Raw genomic sequence first — 20,945 nt, 5'->3', positions numbered from 1 at the left:
TTTAAAATTTGAATTTAAAATTTTCAAACTAGTTTGAATTTAAAGTTTGAAAATTTAAATTTATAACTTTAAAGTTTGAAATTTAAATTATAATAAAAATTAGATTCAATTAAATTTTATTTTTTAAAAAATTCGGTTCGTCCCGGATACCGGTCCGGTCTAGTACCGGTTTACTACTGAATCGAGACGGAACAATAGTTATTTTACCGGTTTCCCGGACCGGTCCGGTTCCGATTTCGGAACTAAATCGGTACACGCAGTACCGATTCCGTATCGGTTCCTGTAATTATCGGTCCAATTTTGCCGGTTCCGGTACCACTGCCACACATGGGTGTGCGTAGTTCACGTAGATATAACTTGAAAAATATTAACAATTTTTTTTTTGAAAAGATAATACCGAACCCAAGAAGGGTTGCCTACGTATCTCATTAAAATGAAAATCAGGTACGCGTAGTTCGTTCAGATATGACTTGAAAAATATGCACAAACTATTTTTTTTTAATTTTTGGAGAAGATAATATCGAACCCAAGAAGGATTGCCTACATATCTCACTAAAATGAGAATCAGGTACGCGTAGTTCGTCTGATAAGGCATATAATAACTTAAAGATTTAGACAACTCAAAGAAATTTCTAGGTCTAGTGCCACTAAAATTTTGAAGTCATGAAGTTGATTTTTTTTCCCGCACCAATATGTTTTATAGCCTCTTAATCGTCAATATTTATACTATCTGTTGAATGTATCCTACGAATTTCTATAGTAATGTTTGTTGTACTCTTTTTGGATGTTTTCTTGGACCTTTGTCTCTTCCCAATTTTCACGAGATCCAGACATTGTTATGATCATCCTCGACTGATGTCGGGGACGATATTTCTACAAAAATATGAGAAATATGTGAGAGTAGGAACATCATGTCAAATAATAATAAAAATAAATAGATGTGATCTCATAGACAAATACTCCCCTGATTTATCATTTTGACTTGATAATAATGTCTTGTGAAATACAAGGACTCGAATTTCGCTAATCCTCTTGTCTCTTGCGACTTCGGACAAATAATGATTTCTGCACTCGAACATTAATCAATTTTTTGGTGTGAAGAAGAACAACTCAAAATGTAAAAGTGTTAGTTCCCGTACATAATGGATAATGCAAAATATCACACAAATAATGAATAAAACACACAAATACTGTTTTAATTAAACGATTAAAACTGTCTTCTTCGTGAAATTCTTGTCATCTCTGATTGTCAACACTTTTGGATGGAATGATAGTTTCAGAAAATTTGAGTTTGACAAAAGTAAACTGTTAAAATAACCTTCTAATCCATATGGACAGTGATTTGTCAAACGACGTACACATCCTTAAAATTACACACAATTATGATCGTCCTTTTAGGCTAGAGGCCATTATGGACTCAAGGTGGTCTTTCTAATGGATTCAACACGCCTTGGGTGTTGGGTCATCTTAAGTTGATGCTTAAATTTGAATTTGGCTCGGGTCTACGCTAATTTACTAGGAGTGGGTTGTATTTAGAGTAGAAGAGGTAACCCAAGTGGACTACTTGGCTGAGACAGTTAACGATCGCTGACCATCAAGTAGCCAACTACACCCAAATTTTTTGATCAATGAACGACTGCGAACCCGCATAATCGTCCTTTAATGGAAATAAAATAATTGTCGTTTCACGGAAAATATTATGCCATTAATGCAATGAAAATATATACACAATGAAATAAATAATGAATAAATACAATACACAAATAGTTAGCGAAATATAAAAATACAAGGTATAACATAATAATAAAACAAAAATTTCCTCAATTTGAAAAATTCATATTGGTTAAAACCTCTGAAAAATCTCAGTGTCTCCATTTTGTTTACATCCCCATTCTATCAAAATTGGGCGAAACGTCGCGGTGACTCAAAAACTAATTAATTGAATCAATTTTAATGAATTTTAAAATGAACGAGTTTTAAAAAGAGTTGCCACCTTATTTTAGGAAAAAAACTAGAAAACCATTAAATGATCTACGAAACCAATTTGATTCTAGGTAAAAGGTTCAAATTATTTCGAAGGGAAGGGGTTAGACATCCTTCGAAATCCAAAAATGTGGGTCCTGACTGATTTTTTTTTTTCAAATTGAGGAAGAATATAAAATAATGTACAAGTATATTAAACATTCAATATGCAAAAATAACAAATAAAAAATATAAGAAACGACCTAAATTTTACCTAACGTTAATATATACAAAATAATGAAATAAAAGTATGATTCAAACTACATTCGAATAATTTCAAGGAGAAGTACCTCCGCGTACCTGTAAAGACACTTAGAAAAAGAGATATTACCAAATAAATATAAATAAAAATGAATAACTCAAATAATAACTTAAAAGTAAAAATTCATTTTATTAACATGGGAGGGAAATCGACGGTAATTTCTTCATTGGCCATTTTAACAATTTTAACAAACAATTTATATAAACTTAAACTAAAATTTTTTGTCTTTTAATATTGAGTAGGCCTCCAAAATCGATGGAGAGTTTTTTCGGCCAATTTAACAAATAAACATGTATGAACTTAAATTAGATTTCCGTCTTTTAAAATGAAAAGACCTCTAAATCCGATGGATAGATTTTCCGTTGGCTAATCCTATCACACATTCCCAAATCAAATCAACGGAAAACAATAACGTGATATAGCAATTCAAAAGAAAACAATGGTAATAGGATGAAATAGAGACAAAATAACTTCACCATTTCAATGGGTTATCCGGTTAAATTGAAGTTGGAGCATGGAGCTTGTTGGAGATGGCATAACAACCCACATGGGTCTTGAAAATCAGCTGGTTTGGGGCTCACAGCTAACTTGCGGAAAAAAAAAGAGGGGCAGGGAACTGGTTCGAGTAAGGGGAAAATGGGTCGGGGTTTTGTTGGATGAATAAATAGGAATGACGATGGGGTTTTGTTTACTTTTTGGTGGTTGTTTGGTCGGTTTGGTTTCCCATGAGTTCACCGGAGCTCGGAGCTCGTGAAAACAAAGGGGTTTTGTTTCACGCGGCGGCTGGTGGGGTTTTGGAGGTTGTTTGGGTGTTGAACTGGTGGTCTTTTCGGTGGTGATGTGAAGCTATTATTGAGATGGAGTTCTCAAGCCTTGCAGGATTCCGACGGAGGGAGAGAAAAATGGAGTTGAATGGGTAGAGATCTGGTGGGTCTAAGATGGTGGCAGGAAGGTTGCTGGCCGGAATCGAAAATGGAAACAAAGGGGGGTTGGGTGGTGGCATCTAAGGGAGGAAAATGTATCCTTATTCTATTTAAAAATTTTACACTAGCCCTCATTTTATTTCCTTCCCCATTTTGACCTAGTTAATAACTTAAATAAGAAAACACAAAATGAGCTCAAATGATGGGTTAGCATTGTGGCCCAAAATTATCTGAATAGAATTCCTGAATTCTTTTCGTATTTGAATAACTTTTAGAATGTGCTGAATTCATCATAAATATTAACAAATGTAACAAATAAAAATAATTTTTTTTAAAAAAAATATAATGAACGTAACTAATGACATGTAAAGATACAATTTTAAAATTAACTAATAAGAAATTTTAAAATTCTAATAAATAAAGATAGTTATCGATAAATTTATTCAAAAATTATAAAAAATATCTTTTGAACTATTAAATAAATAAACTTAAAAATTACGAATTTTTTTAATATGTTAGGCCAAAATTGGGTGGCAACAGTTATGACACAAACCAAAATTAGAATTAAGAAAGAGGCTTAGAAGGGGTTAGAATTAAGAAAGAGAATTAAAAAGTTATGTATTTGAAACCTGAGCTGCAAAATCGTTTCTAAGGAAATAGAGAAATGAGGGAAAATGATTCTATGTTCTTAGTAAATTGTTTCTTAATTTCAAGGGAAATGGAGAAAACTGGAGAAAATTAGGAGTAAGTTTATTAGTCAACGTGGTATGAGTAGAACTCTATTGGCTTATGTGGCGTGCCATGTGGATGCCACATGGCATCTAAGTGACATTTAACAAATTCTGTTAATGAGAAGGGTATTTTTGACCCTATAATTTGACAAAAATGATATATTTGAGCCAAAATATAGTTTAAGGGCATATTTGAGCTATTTCAAATATTCAAGGGTATTTTATATATATATATATATATATATATATATATATATATATATATATATATATATATATATATATATATATATATATACAGACACAAAACTAATCTTAATCAAGATATACATATCTTATACAGTTTTCATACATGAAATTTTGAGTAAAATTTCCAATCCTTTGAACCAAATTTTGTATATATTCTGAAGAGAAACTTCTACAAGATTTGGTAAATGAAAATCTCCTGCTATATTTCGCAAAATATGAGTCTAATTTTATATTCATAGGTGATTCTCCCGTTTCTCAACCATAAACTGAAAGAATACATGAACGATAATGGCACAAAATTTACACAGGTGCAACAACTTTTGACATGTTTGCCTTGAACTAAGATATATATCTAAAACATCACTTGTTTAGGAACTGTTGTGCGGAATTTGAGATAATACGAGAAAATATAAACGCAAAAGACAAGACAACAGATTTACGTGGTTCACCAATAAATTGGCTACGTCCACGGGAAGAGAGGGAGCAATTTTATTATGGAGAGGCAAAAACAGAATTACAGAATAGGGTTTTCCATAGCGTCTATATATAGTGCTAAGCTACGCCCTAACAGGCTTGGGCCCAACATACAGAATCAATAGAAAATTAAGGGCCCAATTCAAGGCATTCAACATATCTCCACCTTGACTTGAATTCTCCGAACAGATTCTTCAGACGCACTATGATAGTGTCAGGCCTCCCCCTCTTCCTCAGAGTTGCCCCGCAGGGCAATTAACAGCTTCTGATGTTGAGCAAGTCCAAACAGTGTTGAAACTTGCTCTGTGGAACCGGCTTTGTAAACATATCAGCAGGATTATCAGCAGTTCCTACTTTCTTCACCTTGATTCTCTTCTCACTTCTCAGAAAATGATACCTTACGTCAATATGCTTGGTTCTCTCATGATGGACTTGATCCTTGGCTAGACAAATTGCGCTCAAACTGTCACAATATACCGTAGCCTGATCATGATGTAGACCAAGATCACTAACCAGCCCTTTCAACCAAATCCCTTCTTTTGCAGCCTCTGTCAAGGCCATGTACTCCGCTTCCGTAGTAGACAAAGTCACTGTAGGTTGCAAAGTTGCCTTCCAACTGACGACAGATCCTCCAAGGGTAAACACATAGCCAGTCATCGATCTTCTTGTGTCAACATCTCCAGCATAGTCTGAATCAGAATAGCCAGTAACCAAGCACTGAGTATCACCTCCATAAATGAGACCAACGTCAGATGTACCTCTAAGGTACCGGAAAATTCTCTTCACAGCCTGCCAATGTTCTCTCCCTGGTTGTCCCATGAATCTGCTCACTACACTGACTGCATGTGCTAAATCTGGCCTTGTACAGACCATAGCATACATCAAACTTCCTACGGCACTGGCATAAGGGACTCGTGACATATACTCCTTCTCTTTTTCTGACTGTGGAGCGAACATGGCAGTGAGATGGATATTGGCAGCACTGGGGGTATCAATGGGCTTAGATGAAGACATGCCAAACCTCGCTAAGACCTTCTGAATGTAGCTTCTCTGTGACAAGAAAAGTTTCCTTCTCTCTCTGTCTCTAATGATCTCCATCCCTAAAATCTTCCGAGCGGCTCCCAGATCCTTCATCTCAAACTCAGCACTAAGTAAACCCTTCAGCTTCTGAATGTCATACTTCTTCTTTGCAGCTATCAACATATCATCTACATAAAGCACCAGATAGATGAATGAATCATCATTGAGCCTATTGTAGTAGACACAACAGTCATATGAGCTCCGAGTATAGCCCAACTTCACCATATAGCTGTCAAACCTTTTATACCACTGCCTTGGAGACTGCTTAAGTCCATATAAGGACTTCTTCAACTTGCAGATGTGATTTTCCTTCCCTGGAACTTGGAAAACATCCGGCTGAGTCATGTATATCTCTTCCTCCAACTCTCCATGTAGAAATGCTGTCTTCACATCAAGTTGTTCAAGCTCCAGATTCTGATGTGCAACTATCGCTAGTAACACTCGGATGGAAGTATGTCTGACCACTGGTGAGAAGATCTCATTGTAGTCCACTCCCTCTCTTTGGTTGAAACCTCTGGCAACAACCCTGGCTTTATACTTGACTCCTTCTGCTGGTGATATCCCTTCCTTCTTCTTGAAAACCCATTTGCAAGTAATAATCTTTCTCCCCGAAGGCTGTATGACCAGATCCCATGTCTGATTCTTGTGTAGGGACTCCATCTCATCTCCCATAGCGGCAAACCATTTTTCAGAATCATAACTTAAAATGGCTTCTTTGTAAGTAGACGGCTCAGATGTATCTACCTCTTCAGCAACCTGCAGTGCATAACCCACCATGTCCTCAAAACCATACCTCGTAGGTGGCCGAACTCCAACCCTCCTTGGCCGATCTTGAGCTATACTCTGATGGATATCTGATGGCATAGATTCTGGAATATCAGTTTCTGTCTGTGGCTCTTGATCCTCCTCTTCAGGTTCCTTTAAATCTCTCTCGTTCTGAATGACTTGAAACTCCACCTGTTTGTCAAGACTCCCAGTTTCTGACGTAATTGTAGGCTTCACAATGGTTCTAAGCAGAGAACTTTCATCAAAGACAACGTTCCTGCTCATAATAACCCTCTTTTCTGTTGGAGACCAGATTCTGAAACCTTTCACTCCATCTCCGTAGCCCACAAATACTCCCTTTTTAGCTCTTGGTTCTAACTTACCTTCACTGACGTGATAGTAAGCCGTACAACCAAAAACTTTCAGATTTGAATAATCAGCAGCTTTTCCTGACCACATCTCCATAGGTGTCTTGCACTGTATGCCTGTATGTGGTCCGCGGTTAATCAAGTAGCAAGCTGTACTAACCGCTTCTGCCCAGAATCTTCTATCTAGCCCAGCATTAGAGAGCATGCACCTTGCTCTCTCCAGAAGTGATTGATTCATCCGCTCAGCTACACCGTTCTGCTGTGGTGTATTTCTGACTGTACGATGTCGAGCAATCCCTTCATCCTTACAGAATTGATCAAATTCAGACCAACAGAATTCCAGCCCATTATCAGTTCGCAACCTCTTGATCTTCTTCCCTGTTTGATTTTCCATCAAAATTTTCCACTCCTTGAACTTCTGGAAGGCTTCACTTTTATGCTTCATCATGTACACCCAAGTCATCCTTGAGTAGTCATCAATAATGGACACAAAAAATCTGCAACCTCCCAAAGACTCAACACGGCATGGACCCCAGCAATCAGAATGGATATAATCAAGTGTGCCTTTTGTTCTATGAATGGCCTTTGGAAACTTGTTGCGATGTAGTTTTCCAAAAACACAATGTTCACAAAACTCTAGGCTCTTAACCTTATGACCAGCAAGTAAATCCTCCTTTGACAGAATTTGCATCCCTCTTTCACCCATATGACCAAGTCTCATGTGCCATAACTTAGTCATATCCTTCTGGTGAAATTCTGACGATGCAACATGGGCTGAACCTGTAACCGTGGAACCTTGTAGAAAATACAAAGTACCACGCATGACACCTTTCAGAATCAAATTTGAACCCTTCCAGACCCGCAAGACTCCATCTTTTCCCGACCAGCTGAATCCCTTGCTGTCCAAAAGACTGAGAGATATCAGATTTTTCGTCATCAATGGAACGTGCCTGACCTCGTTCAATGTGCAGAAGCTACCGTCATGTGTCCTTATCTTGATCGAGCCTGTCCCAACCACCTTGCAGACAGAACTGTTGGCCATCGAGATGCTGCCTCCGTCTACTGCTCATAAGTCGTGAACCACTCTCTCCTAGGACAGATGTGATAGGATGCCCCAGAATCGAGAACCCACACATCTGAATGATGAGTGTGCTCATCCGCAACTAGGGCAATATCTTCTTCAGAATTGGTGTCTTCTTCAGCAACAGCAGCAGACACTGATTGTTTTTCCGATTGCTTCTTCTTCTTCGGACAATCAAATTTCCAATGTCCCTTCTCCTTGCAGTAATTACAAACATCATCCGGCTTTGCACCCTTCGACATCGGCTTATTTTTCTTTTCGCCGTTTTTTCTTCCCTTTCCGCTACTGGTGAACAGACCGGAAGGCTGTATGTCCGTACTTGTGCCGTTAGCCTTATGCCGTAATTCCCTGCTATGAAGGGCCGATCTGACTTCTTCCAGTGACACAGTATCTTTCCCAACAATGAACGATTGAACAAAATTCTCAAACGACATTGGGAGAGATACTAACAGAATCAGGGCAGCATCTTCATCCTCGATCTTCACATCGATATTACGCAATTCTAATAACAAAGTATTCAATTTCTCTAAGTGTTCCCTGAGTTGTGTACCTTCAGCCATTCGTAAACCGAATAGACGTTGTTTCAGAAGCAGCTTGTTGGTTAGAGATTTTGTCATGTACAAACTCTCCAGCTTCAACCACAGACCAGCAGCAGTCTCTTCATCCGAGACCTCCGTGATGACGTCATCCGCGAGACACAGCATGATCGTCGAGTGCGCCTTTTCCTCCAGAATCGCCATCTCAGGAGTAACGACGGCGTTCTTGTCTTTCGACAACGGCGCCCAGAAGCCTTGCTGTTTCAACAAAGCCCGCATCTTGATCTGCCATAAACTGAAACTGTTCCTCCCTGTGAATTTGTCGATTTTCACGTTCAAATCAGACATCTCGAATTCTCCAAGAACACCGATTAACCGAGAGGCTCTGATACCAATTTGTTGTGCAAAATTTGAGATAATACGAGAAAATATAAACGCAAAAGACAAGACAACAGATTTACGTGGTTCACCAATAATTTGGCTACGTCCACGGGAAGAGAGGGAGCAATTTTATTATGGAGAGGCAAAAACAGAATTACAGAATAGGGTTTCCCATAGCGTCTATATATAGTGCTAAGCTACGCCCTAACAGGCTTGGGCCCAACATACAGAATCAATAGAAAATTAAGGGCCCAATTCAAGGCATTCAACAGGAACATATAGGGATCATGAACTTATCAAAGAGTTACCTTATCTCTTTGTTAACTGTTAAGAAATTAGCGAACCAGGTTATTCATTGTCTTGCTAGAGTGTCTGTTTCTGTGTCTGGTTCAATAGGGGTGAGATACTAACCATCTATCTCTTATTACTGATGTACTCATTTTCCATTCAAATAATACATGATGAAAGAACCATTTAAAAATAAAAAACTCTATTAATGACTAAATTAACAAATAATTCAGTAGTATATCCGCTATAACTTAGTACTTTCTTTTGGTAAAACCATCCCACTTCTTTGCAATGGCAAGATTAAGGATCTGTTTGATCATGAGAATTATTCTCCATTTTAAGGTTGTTATTTTGTTTTAATTAAAAAATTATTGTTTGATCGTGAAAATTTCAAATATGACTTGAAGTTAAACAAATTTTCCAGTTATTTATTAGCATTATTTTAGGAATTGATTGAGAAAAAAGGGGAGGATTATATTACATTTCTTCATCTATGGGAAGTAAGTTTTATATTTTTCTACTTTTGACATATCAATGTTTAGGCATGATACATAAACGCACTCTTTAAATTCACTTCATCTTGCGTTTATGTTTTTCAATTTTGGATGCATGAGTAGACACTTACACTAAGTTTGGATCATTGTTATCCATTTTATTGTATTGTATCGTTACTATACCTATAATGTTTGTTTTGATTGTTCTTCAAAATGTATTGTATTGTATTGTATTGTTAAATTTTGTTGTTACGGGACAATGAAAATCCCTATTTTATGGAACAACCAATTTGATGTATTTCTGTTGTTACTTAATTTCTTTTTACAATTATATATTTACATAATATTTCAAAATATTAATTTACCTTTTACCTTAATTATTTAAATTTAACCAAACCTCCTACCCTAGAATAATTAAACATATTTTAGTAAATTTATAAATTACAATACAGTACGATATGATCAAACCAAACAATTAAAATGTTATTAAACAATAATAAACAATACAGTCTAGCCAAACATTGTATCTACATACAATACAGTACAATATAGTACAATACAATACAATATATTATGAAACAATGGGTAACAATAATCCAAATAAAGTGTTAAATTTGTATAAAATTGAATAAGTAATTAAACACACACGTCTTACATTACATAATACACGTAGGACACCATGTAGGATGGAAAATTGCCATGTAGGATGCCACATAAGACGTACATGTCTACTTGTTCAATTACATACAAATTTAAGTGCTTATTTGTGCATATACAAAATTAGAAGTCAGACTATAAATGCCAAGTCAAAAGGATATTCTATATATTATGCCTAGTGTAACGTTGTTTAGTTAATTAAAGTTCTCAAATTGTTATAAGTTTGGACCTACATTCCACATGTTTATCAAAGAGAAGGCCACACACAACTTGTGTGAGACTTGAGTAAATATTTTCCCTCAACACAATGATGTATTGATTCCGGTTAAATTAATTTTTATAGGATTTAAAATAAATTGAGCTAATGAATGGACAGATCAATAACTCGTCCAAACTGTAAAAAGTTGGACAAATTGAGTTTCATATACAATATACACATAGGGGCACCAAGGACCATTACCTCCCTATTATGTCATCACTAAATTAGTCACAAACTAGTTCATAATTCTACTTAATTTGGTTAATTAACACTAAGATATTAAAACAGAGATAGATTAAATGAAGTGACAACCCTCAATCAAGAAGAAGATATATAAAAGTGATAAATTGAGGAAGAAAAGGCTAATATTATTTAGAAAAATATCGAGAACTTCTATATGAAGTATTTGGCCCTCCTAGGCATAATGATGACATTGATGAGAAGTGCATATTATCTCTTATTTACGTTTTCTAATTTCTAAAATGTCAGCCAAGTTATGTTCAGTAGAATGTTTGTGGGATAGATAATTAAACTATCCATTCCAAGCTTTACCTGGCCTGCACGTTCCTCCTCTAGCTGGTATCAGGATAACAATAATAAATTTAGTGTAATTTTATAAAATAAGATTTGAAAATAATAGAATATTTCTTTCTTTAGGATTTGTAATTAAATCTATCTAGCAAAATACATGTAATACACTATGTAGATACAATTTGTCTTATAAGATGTTACGTAGAACATGTATATCTATTTATTCAATTTTATATAAATTTAAGTATCTACTTTTACATGCACACCTAAAATTAAATAACATAAAGTAAAATGAAACTAAATTAAAAAAACTTATTAATCAAACGCGCTACTTTTAATAAAAAAGCGCTAACTAAAATAAAAAGTATTTCGAAAAATATTGATTACCTTCTTACTAACGGCACAACCAAGTGTTTGGCACTCGATTCGTAGCGCTAACACGTATATATTATGGCTTTTGTAATATTCCATTGATCTCTTTATGCCTAGGAAGGCCAACAACTTTAAACCAATTAAGAAGCACAAGATTGAACTCTCAGTATTTAGGGATTAGTATAATTATTTGGCTGGCTCTTCACATCTACAATGAGCTAGCTGCTGTGTTGCATAGAAAATGACAATACTAGAAAAATTCACATATATACAGGTCAAATCACATTAAATCCTGACAAATATTTTTTTGTCTTCAAACTTAGGAAATATTTTTTTGGACGGCCTTCGCTAATTAAGGCCTATCCTATTAATTTCTTTGATTTTAATTTCATTTATAGATAATAAAAAAAAGGATAATATACATTTGGTAGCCACTCAAATATGTATAGTAGAGCACGTAGTATAATTTCATAAAGAGTTTTGAATAGTGCGTAAATTAAGGGTATTTTGAATTATATGGAATATGAATTCTCATCCAATTTGAGATACATAAAAAAAATTAATATTAGAGTCCATTCATGTCCACCCTTGATATATATGCATATCTCTTTAGTGTCCATCCTTGATCATGCATATTCAGTGGCGAAGAGAGTCTTTGAATAATGCGAAATTAAGCGTATTTTGAATTATATGTAATATGAATTCTCACGTACACAATTTGAGATACATAAAAAATTCAATATCAGAGTCCGTTCATGTCCACCCTTGATATTTATACATATTCCTTTCATGTCCATCCTTGATCATGCATATTCAGTGGCGGAGCAATATACACTTGACGGGTATTAATCGATATTTTTTTGCAAGAAAATTATACTATATCATATATTATATATTAATATTCCTTGACTTCGTTACCATTTAATTTTTTTAATATTTTGACATATCCTAATCAAAATTCTCAAAATGATTTTATTCCAAAAATTAAAAAGCTAAGTAATTAATTGATGATAAGTGATTGATTGATGATACATACATGTTATTTGGATTCTTCCAAAAAGAAACAAAAACTAGCTAGCTACCTTGCACTTTCCGTACTCGCAATCCTACTTTTTTTCCTTCTCTCTTTTTGTTGAATTAGCGCGATTTTTTTTTTTTCCAAAAAATTTACACATATCATTCAATTTTATATTTAAATTGTAACAAAAATTGACAAGAGAAATTATTGGGATAATAAACATTCTCCATTTCTACTCAAAAGTTGTAAGTAAGTTTGAGTCATTAGAAAAAATATTAGTTATAATATCGATAATGTTCAAAAATTTCACAAATCACTTTTATACCTATGCGCTCATGGCTAAATATTTTAAGTTGCACAAACTATCAAATTAACAACCTACAATTAAGTCTCATTAGTAGGTACTCCTCTGTTTTGATTAATTTGTTCACAATTAAAGTGAAATAATTTCTTTTCAAATATTTGTTTTTACCAAACTATTTGTTCTTTTAAAATATTATCCCATAATTTAATATGCAAAACACCCGCTAAATTGTTGGATATTTCCATACTATTTGCCTTTTCAAATTCACAGTATATATCTTTCTACTTCCCAACTCTCTCTCACTCACACAAACTCCAATGGGTTTCCACATCCCTTCTACTTCTCCGGCCAGAAAATGGCTTGGTTTCGTCGCCGCCGTCTGGGTTCAAGCCATCTCCGGTAACAATTACACTTTCTCAAACTACTCCCACGCTCTTAAATCCCTCATGTCCCTCACACAGCTCCAGCTTAACAACCTCTCCGTCGCTAAAGACGTCGGAAAAGCCTTCGGCATCTTCGCCGGCTTAGCTTCCGACCGATTACCTACTCCAGCCATTCTCCTCATTGGCTCAATAGAAGGTTTCATTGGCTATGGCGTTCAGTGGCTCGTTGTTAGTGGTCGAATTCAACCCCTCCCGTACTGGGTCATGTGTATTTTCTTGTGTATGGGTGGGAACAGTACGACTTGGATGAATACTGCCATTTTAGTTACTTGTATTCGTAATTTTAGAAAAAATAGAGGCCCTGTTTCGGGAATTTTAAAAGGGTACGTCGGTTTAAGTACAGCTATATTTACTGACATTTGCTCTGCTTTATTTGCAAATGACCCTTCATCTTTCTTACTTTTGCTTGCTGTAGTCCCTTTTGTTGTTTGTTTCACGGCGGTTTTATTTCTCCGTGAAATTCCACCTTCTTCTACCGCTGCTGAAGAGCAAGATGAAGTTAAATACTTCAGCATCATAAATGTTGTCGCAGTTTGTATAGCTGTTTATTTATTAGCATTCGACATTTCAGGCCCTCATGGCACTGTTTTTTCGAAATTATTTACTGTCATGTTACTGATTTTATTGGCGTCGCCTCTGTTCATTCCCCTGTATCTAATGATGAAGAATTTTATTCGTTCCAATTCGGGGAATCTGGACTTTGAAGGTAACAATATTGCAACTGTGCCTCTTTTGGCTGAACAAATTGTGGAGAAGGAGGAAATGGTGATGGTGCCACTGATTGGTGAAGATCACACAATATTTGAGGCAATGAGGACTGTGGATTTTTGGATATTGTTTTTCTCGTTCCTTTGTGGAGTTGGAACAGGTTTGGCAGTGATGAATAACTTGGGACAAATGGGGTTGGCTATGGGTTATGTGGATGTGTCCATTTTCGTGTCATTCACAAGCATTTGGGGATTTTTCGGGCGTATTTTTTCCGGATCTGTCTCTGAATACTTCATCAAGTACGTAAACTGATCATTCTATACAACTTTGTTTTGTTGGTACATTGAATACTGACTTTATCTGTTTGATTAGATATGGAGATTAAGAAGAAAACTTTTGATACTAATGAGAGTGCATGCCATTAACGTTCAGTGAATTTTTTTCTAGAAGATTAGAAAAAGGATTCCATAAAGAACTATGGGTAATTTGTTTCTTTAGTCACATTCGTTTACTGATGTTAGTTTCTGTGTTTGAAGGAAAGCTGCAATACCAAGGCCTGTATGGAATGCAGCTTCACAAATTCTAATGGCTGTTGGATATATCCTAATGGCCATGGCTATCCCAGGATCACTATACATAGGCTCTATTGTCGTAGGAATTTGCTATGGAGTTCGTCTTGCTGTCACTGTTCCTACTGCCTCTGAACTGTTTGGTCTCAAGTACTATGGTCTCATCTACAGTGTTCTTATCCTCAACCTTCCCCTCGGCTCATTTCTCTTCTCTGGTTTGCTTGCTGGTTTACTTTATGATGCTCAGGCAACAAAGACAGCGAGTGGTGGCAACACATGTATAGGTGCTCATTGTTACAGGCTTGTGTTCATAGTTATGGCTATAGCATGTATCGTTGGATTCGGATTAGATGTCTTGTTATCGATCAGAACCAGGAGCTTATATTCAAAGATTTACGCGAGCAGGAAATCAAAGAAGTCTGCTGTTTTATCTTAATTGGTCTGGATTCTTTGCAGTGCGAAGTCAAGTGAGAGGATGGAAGGGGGAATTTATCCAGCAGATATGATATTCTGTTGCTAGCTTGTGCAAACTGGCAAAGTTGCGGTGTTTGATTAGCTATTTGTTGTCTGCCTGCATATTGCATGAGTTAATCTCGTTTTTATGTGATCGTAGATATGTAAAAATATACTAAACATTGTTTTGTTGCCCCGTTTAAATGGAAGGCATTACAAATACCATCTCGGATGATAAAATGACTTGTTATTTCCATGAGTAAATTTTTGACTTGTTCCGTGGGCATTAGCAATGGATGTCAATGGCTCGATCATCTAATTTGAAGATATGTTTTATTTTTTTGCTAAAAATATCTTTTAAAGGTCTAAAGAGGTGACAAATTATTGTGTTTTTTTTAATACATAAAAAAAAAGGTATTTGTTTCGTCTTGTTAACCTTTTTGTTCTATTTATTTTGTCCTTTCCATTTTAAACTTTTTTGTGAAGTGGTAATGAGTTGAGAATTCTAGAAACTATGATGTAAATCGCACTAGGCAAGTTTATAGGCTCGACTCAGAAGGCATTAAGAGAGGATTGATCCCCGATCATTCGTATGGATAACCATCCGCTAAACCAACTGAGTCATCCCGAAACTTCTTTCTATTAAATGATGGATATGAATAATGTCAAGCTGTTAGTTGCCTAAAATTGTAATTAGTATGTTCTATTTAATTGCCTTAATTGGTTTAACCTATATTTTTTTATATCTTATTTATATTGGCCTAAATCGATAGTCCACTTAATTAATTAGAGTGAGTTTGAACCATACGTGCGGTTGATTGTTGTAAGTTAAGAAAGAAGTGAATGAGAGAACTATAGTCGTGGTCCTAATGAAACTACAACATATGATTAAAACATTCATTTAATAGTTGATCATGGTAAGAGAATACAATAAAATAGGTATGAAGTTGTTACATCGAATCGGCTAAGAGTCAACTATTTATACCAGCTATATATTAATTCCTTTGTTCACTTTATTTATCCAGTGTTTTTAAAAAGAAAAAAGATACATAAATATCCTCTAAACTTGGCAATATAAACATAACTTCCTTTGACACTTAAACTACACAAACAGTTAAATACCCCTTAACATCTTTCAAGTGATTTTTTTTTTCAGTCTGAGACTATAACACCACTCTCACCCGCGACATTGTAGGCACGTAAGTGTTACATCATAACCATATAGGAACCATACCATTAATTTTATTTTTTACTTATTCACTATTTTTTTCAAACACTTTTTTAAAAATAATTATATCAATTGATTAATTTATAAATGCATACCCCAACCCCTCTCTTTTTCTTCTTCCTTCACTAAAAAAAATTGAAATATTACGATGGTTCTAGTGAACGGTCAATAATATAACATGTTATGACCTTTTTAAATATGCTATATTAAATATTTTTGTTACGACGCTTTCAACCGTCACTAATATTTTCTAAATTTTAAAATTTTCCTAATAAATTTAATATTTTCTTGAAATATGAACTATTAAATAAAAATATTTATACACACAAACTTTATTTCTTTTCCTTGATTAATTGAATTTTTTTATCTTTCTTCCTTCATTAAAAAATAATTATACTTCTCTCTCTTTGTTAAACAAATTTCAAATATATATTTTCCTTTTATCTCTAAGATTTCCAAAGTGAACAAAATGAACTTAATTAGCTACCAGCTAAGATTTCAATTGGTCTGCCAAAAATATGAGCACCCAGAACTTTCAACTAATTAGCTCTCAATATACCCAAATTTCTTCGAATCTCTTCCATAATTAGCTCCCAATATTTCCCCAAATTTCTTGGTAATTAGCTCTTAATATTCCCCAGATTTCACAGTGAAGAAGATTGTTCTCTCATAAATCGCACATTGAAGGAGATATGGTAAACTCTCAAACTTCTCTCTCAAATATTGTGTGAGAAATTCTACTTTTATTGTGAATCGTGAATCAAATGTAAGCTAGTTGTCTGTTTTTCCCAATCTCAATTCATGCATGTTTGAGTTCAAGCTTTTTGTTTGGGTTTACAATCGTGAATCGATTGTAAGCTTTTTGTCTGTTTTTCTGTTCAACCCAGTTTCTGGGTTTGATAGGTTGTCGAGGCATCGAAATCTGCTGATGACGGTAAATCGTTTGATAGGTATCTCTAATCAGTGTAACATCTAATCGCTATATTGATCTAGTTGTTTTATATGATACATTGATCTAGTTTGATTGATTGATTTAGTTGTTTTCTGATCCCCTTCTTTTTTCCTTTTTTTTCTTAGTTAGGTTGGTGTTTGTAGGATCTATTTATGTGTACTTTTTGATAGTTTTCTAGTGAATGTTAATATGTTAAAGTGATTTACATTGAGTTGAATCTTCAGTTTGGCTAATTGAAATGTATATAGAATTCTCAACACACAAGGCCTTAGGCTTTTGGTCAATGACACAAGAAATTTGTGGTAGGTTCATTTCACAAGCTTGAAACATAGTTGCTGAACCAAGTATGATATCTTAGTGGATATACATAGTTGCTGAACCAAGTATGATATCTTAGTGGACATGTGTATATCAGTCAAACACATTATCCAACAGACAAAGTGACATGTTGTAAATAAGTGAAATTCAAATTATATGAGTAGTCTTTGTATAATAATGATGTAAATAAGTAAACCTTTGGCCTTGAGAGGATTTTTGATTATGCAATAACTCTCTAGTTCAACTTTGATTTTCAATTTATCTGTTATATAATGTGTTTAATGTTATAAAAGAACTTACTAAGATTAATATACTAAAAGAAAGAAAAGTGAGGAAGTAATATATTTCAAAAATGTATATATGTATTCATTTCATATAGTGGCTATTTATAGCCATGAACTAATGTATAAATGTATAACATGACCTTCTAATTGGCCAAGTGATGAAACATTACTAATGGAAAGGTTCCATTTGGCATGCATAATAGGTTTGTACACAATTACTAGTGATGCAACTATTCTAATTGTTGGGGCCCACGTGGCACTCTAAAATGTTTTACAACACTCCTCCTTGGATATCTATGCAAAAGAAAGTACATCGATATATATAATACACATTATTTGCTGCCTCATTAAAAACCTTTTTAGGAAAACCCAGTGGGACAAAACCTATACTAAGGAAAAAAGAGTACAGTGCGTATTTTACTCTCCCTGATTAAAACCACGATTTAGATGGTTAAGTTTTCACATTCCAATTTTGTGAACCATCTTCTCAATAGTTGAGGCCGGTAAAGATTTGGTAAATAAATCTGCTGGATTATCACTCTTACGAATTTGTCACACATCAATATCACCATTCTTCTGGAGATCATGTGCAAAGAACAATTTTGGTGAAATGTGTTTCGTTCTATCTCCTTTTATAAAACCTCATCTTAATTGAGCTACGCATGCAACATTGTCTTCAAAGAGCTGTGGGTATCTTGAAGTCACACTTCAAATCACATCTTTTTTTGATAAAATGTATTACTGATCTTAACCATACACATTCTCTACTTGTTTCATGAATGACTATTATCTCAGCATGATTTGAAGAAGTAGCGACAATAGACTGCTTCGTAGATCGCCATGATATAGCAGTACCTCCGTATGTGAATAGCAAGCCTGTTTGTGATCGAGCTTTATGTGGGTCAGATAAATAACCTGCATCTGCATGACCAACAAGATCTGCACTATCTTTGTTAATATAAAACAGACCCATATCACTAGTTCCTCTTTGATATCGCAATATATGTTTAACTCCATTTCAATGTCTTCGTGTAGGGGAAAAACTATATCTTGCTAACAAATTAACAGAAAATTCTATGTCAGGTCTCGTAGCATTAGCAAGATACATAAGTGCCCCAATCGCACTAAGATAAGGTACTTCTGGACCAAGAGGTTCCTCATTCTCTTCTTGAGGTCGGAATGGATCCTTACCCACTTCAAGTGATCGGACAACCATTGGAGTACTCAATGGATGTGCTTTGTCCATGTAAAATCGTTTCAAGATTTTCTCACTATAGGCAGATTGATGGATGAAGACCCCGTCTACTAAATATTCTATTTGTAGTCCAAGACAATTTTTTTTTCTTTCCAAGGTCTTTCATCTCAAATTCTTTCTTTAGATATTCAATTGCCTTTTGAACCTCTTCTGGAGTTCCAATGAGATTAATATCATCAACATAAACAGCAAGAATAACAAACTCCAATGTTGTTTTCTCAATAAATATACAAAGACAAATGACATCGTTTATAACCTTATTTTATCAAGTACTCACTGAGGCGATTATACCACATGCATCCTGATTGTTTTAAGCCATATAATGACTTTTGTAATCTGATTGAATACATTTCCCGAGATTTTGAACTATATGCTTCAGGCATTTTGAGTCCTTCTAGAACTTTCATATAAATTTCATTATCAAGTGAACCGTAAAGGTAAGCTGTAACCACATCCATTAGATGAATTTCAAGATTTTCATGTACAGCTAAACCGATGAGATATCGAAAAGTTGTTGCATCCATAACAGGTGAATGTGTTTCTTCATAGTCGACACCGGGTCGTTGAGAGAATCCTTGTGCAACAAAGCGTGCCTTGTATCTTACAATCTCATTTCTCTCATTTCTTTTTTGTACAAAGACTCATTTATATCCAATTGATTTAAAATCACTAGGCGTTTGGACTACTGGTCCAAAAACCTCACGCTTAGCAAGTGAATTTAATTCTGATTGAATTACTTATTGCCATTTTGGCCAATCACATCTTTGTCGACATTCTTCGACAGATAGAGGTTCAATATCCTCATTTCCTTTCATAACGTTAAGTGCAACATCATATGAGAAAACATTATCCCCTATGATTTTTGATCGATCTAAACTTATCCCATCAACTGTAGAACTTATTGAGAGTTCTTCATTCACTTGAGTCTCGGGTTCACTGATCTCTTCCAAAATATCAGGATTAATCAGATCTTGAATTTCTTCGTGAGATTCTTTTGTAGTGTCATTTTTTGTACTTCTTTTTCTAGGATTTTTATCTTTTGAACCCAATGGTCTACCACGCTTCAGGCCTATTTATTATTCAGAAGTATGACACTTGTAGATGGTCCTTTTGTAACGTCGATTCGGATAGACACATTTACTGCAGGAATATGTGACTTTGTTATCCTTTTTGAATCAGTAGATGCGTTTGTCATTTGATTTGATATGTTTTGCAAATAGATGATCTTCTGGACCTCTTGTTCACACACAATGGAGCGTGGATCAAAGTGAGATAATGATGAAACTTTTCATGCAATTTCACTTTTAAGTTTCTTTTTCTCTCCCCCTAATTGCGGAAAATTTGTTTCGTCAAATCGACAATCTGCAAATCTTGCAGTGAATAAATCTCTCGTCAATGGCTCAAGGTAGCGAATTATGGAGGGTGAATCAAACCCAACATATATGCCTAACCTTATTTGAGGGCCCATCTTGGTGCGCTGAGGTGGTGCTACAGGCACATGCAGCACATCCAAAAATTCGAAGATGAGCAATATTTGATTCATGGCCAAATACCAATTGTGATGGGGAGTATTTATTATAATGAGTCGGTCTGAGACAAACAAGTGATGCTGCATGTAAGATAGCATGACCCCAAAAAGTAGTAGACAACTCACTTTTCATAAATAGAGGTCTTGCTATCACTTGTAAGATGCGTATTATGTATATCTATGTACTTTCTTTTACATAGATATCTAAGGGGGAGTGTTGTAAAACATTTTGGAGTACCACGTGGGCCCCAACAATTAGAATAGTTGCATCACTAGTAATTGTGTGCAAACCTATTATGCATGCCATATGGAACCTTCCCATTAGTAATATTCATCACTTGGCCAATTAGAAGGCCAAGTTATACATTTATACATTAGTTCATGGCTATAAATAGCCACTATATGAAATGAA

The 20,945-nt window shown here is 35.0% G+C and overlaps 1 protein-coding gene and 2 long non-coding RNA genes across 3 annotated transcripts; 2 read left to right on the top strand and 1 right to left on the bottom strand.

Moving 5' to 3' along the window:
- Window positions 1-470: 470 nt before the first annotated feature.
- LOC104649614 (uncharacterized) lies at window positions 471-3,358 on the bottom strand. Its single transcript, XR_743491.4, has 2 exons — window positions 2,761-3,358; window positions 471-1,065 (listed from the first exon to the last, which is right to left on the bottom strand). It is a non-coding gene; the product is annotated as an uncharacterized lncRNA (long non-coding RNA).
- A 9,336-nt stretch (window positions 3,359-12,694) lies between these two features.
- LOC101248337 (protein NUCLEAR FUSION DEFECTIVE 4) lies at window positions 12,695-15,208 on the top strand. The gene is made up of 2 exons (XM_004248610.5): window positions 12,695-14,245; window positions 14,483-15,208. Exons 1-2 carry the CDS (start codon window positions 13,113-13,115, stop codon window positions 14,949-14,951), a joined length of 1,602 nt encoding a protein of 533 aa, XP_004248658.1. The 5' UTR covers window positions 12,695-13,112; the 3' UTR covers window positions 14,952-15,208.
- A 1,281-nt stretch (window positions 15,209-16,489) lies between these two features.
- LOC104649615 (uncharacterized) lies at window positions 16,490-19,265 on the top strand. Its single transcript, XR_743492.4, has 2 exons — window positions 16,490-16,891; window positions 18,834-19,265. It is a non-coding gene; the product is annotated as an uncharacterized lncRNA (long non-coding RNA).
- The last annotated feature ends 1,680 nt before the right edge of the window (window positions 19,266-20,945 follow it).

The sequence above is a fragment of the Solanum lycopersicum genome, chromosome 10, assembly GCF_036512215.1.
Source record: "Solanum lycopersicum chromosome 10, SLM_r2.1".
NCBI classification, from domain to species: Eukaryota; Viridiplantae; Streptophyta; class Magnoliopsida; order Solanales; family Solanaceae; genus Solanum; species Solanum lycopersicum.
Note: the sequence above shows the minus strand (reverse complement) of the source record. Positions and strands in the feature narration are given on the sequence as shown.

Bases quoted from the DNA above. Each gene is read 5' to 3' on its own strand.
- LOC101248337 (XM_004248610.5), top strand. From the start codon at position 13,113: ATGGGTTTCCACATCCCTTCTACTTCTCCGGCCAGAAAATGGCTTGGT. The intron at 14,246-14,482 runs GTACGTAAACTG...CTGTGTTTGAAG, and splicing joins GTCTCTGAATACTTCATCAA to GAAAGCTGCAATACCAAGGC.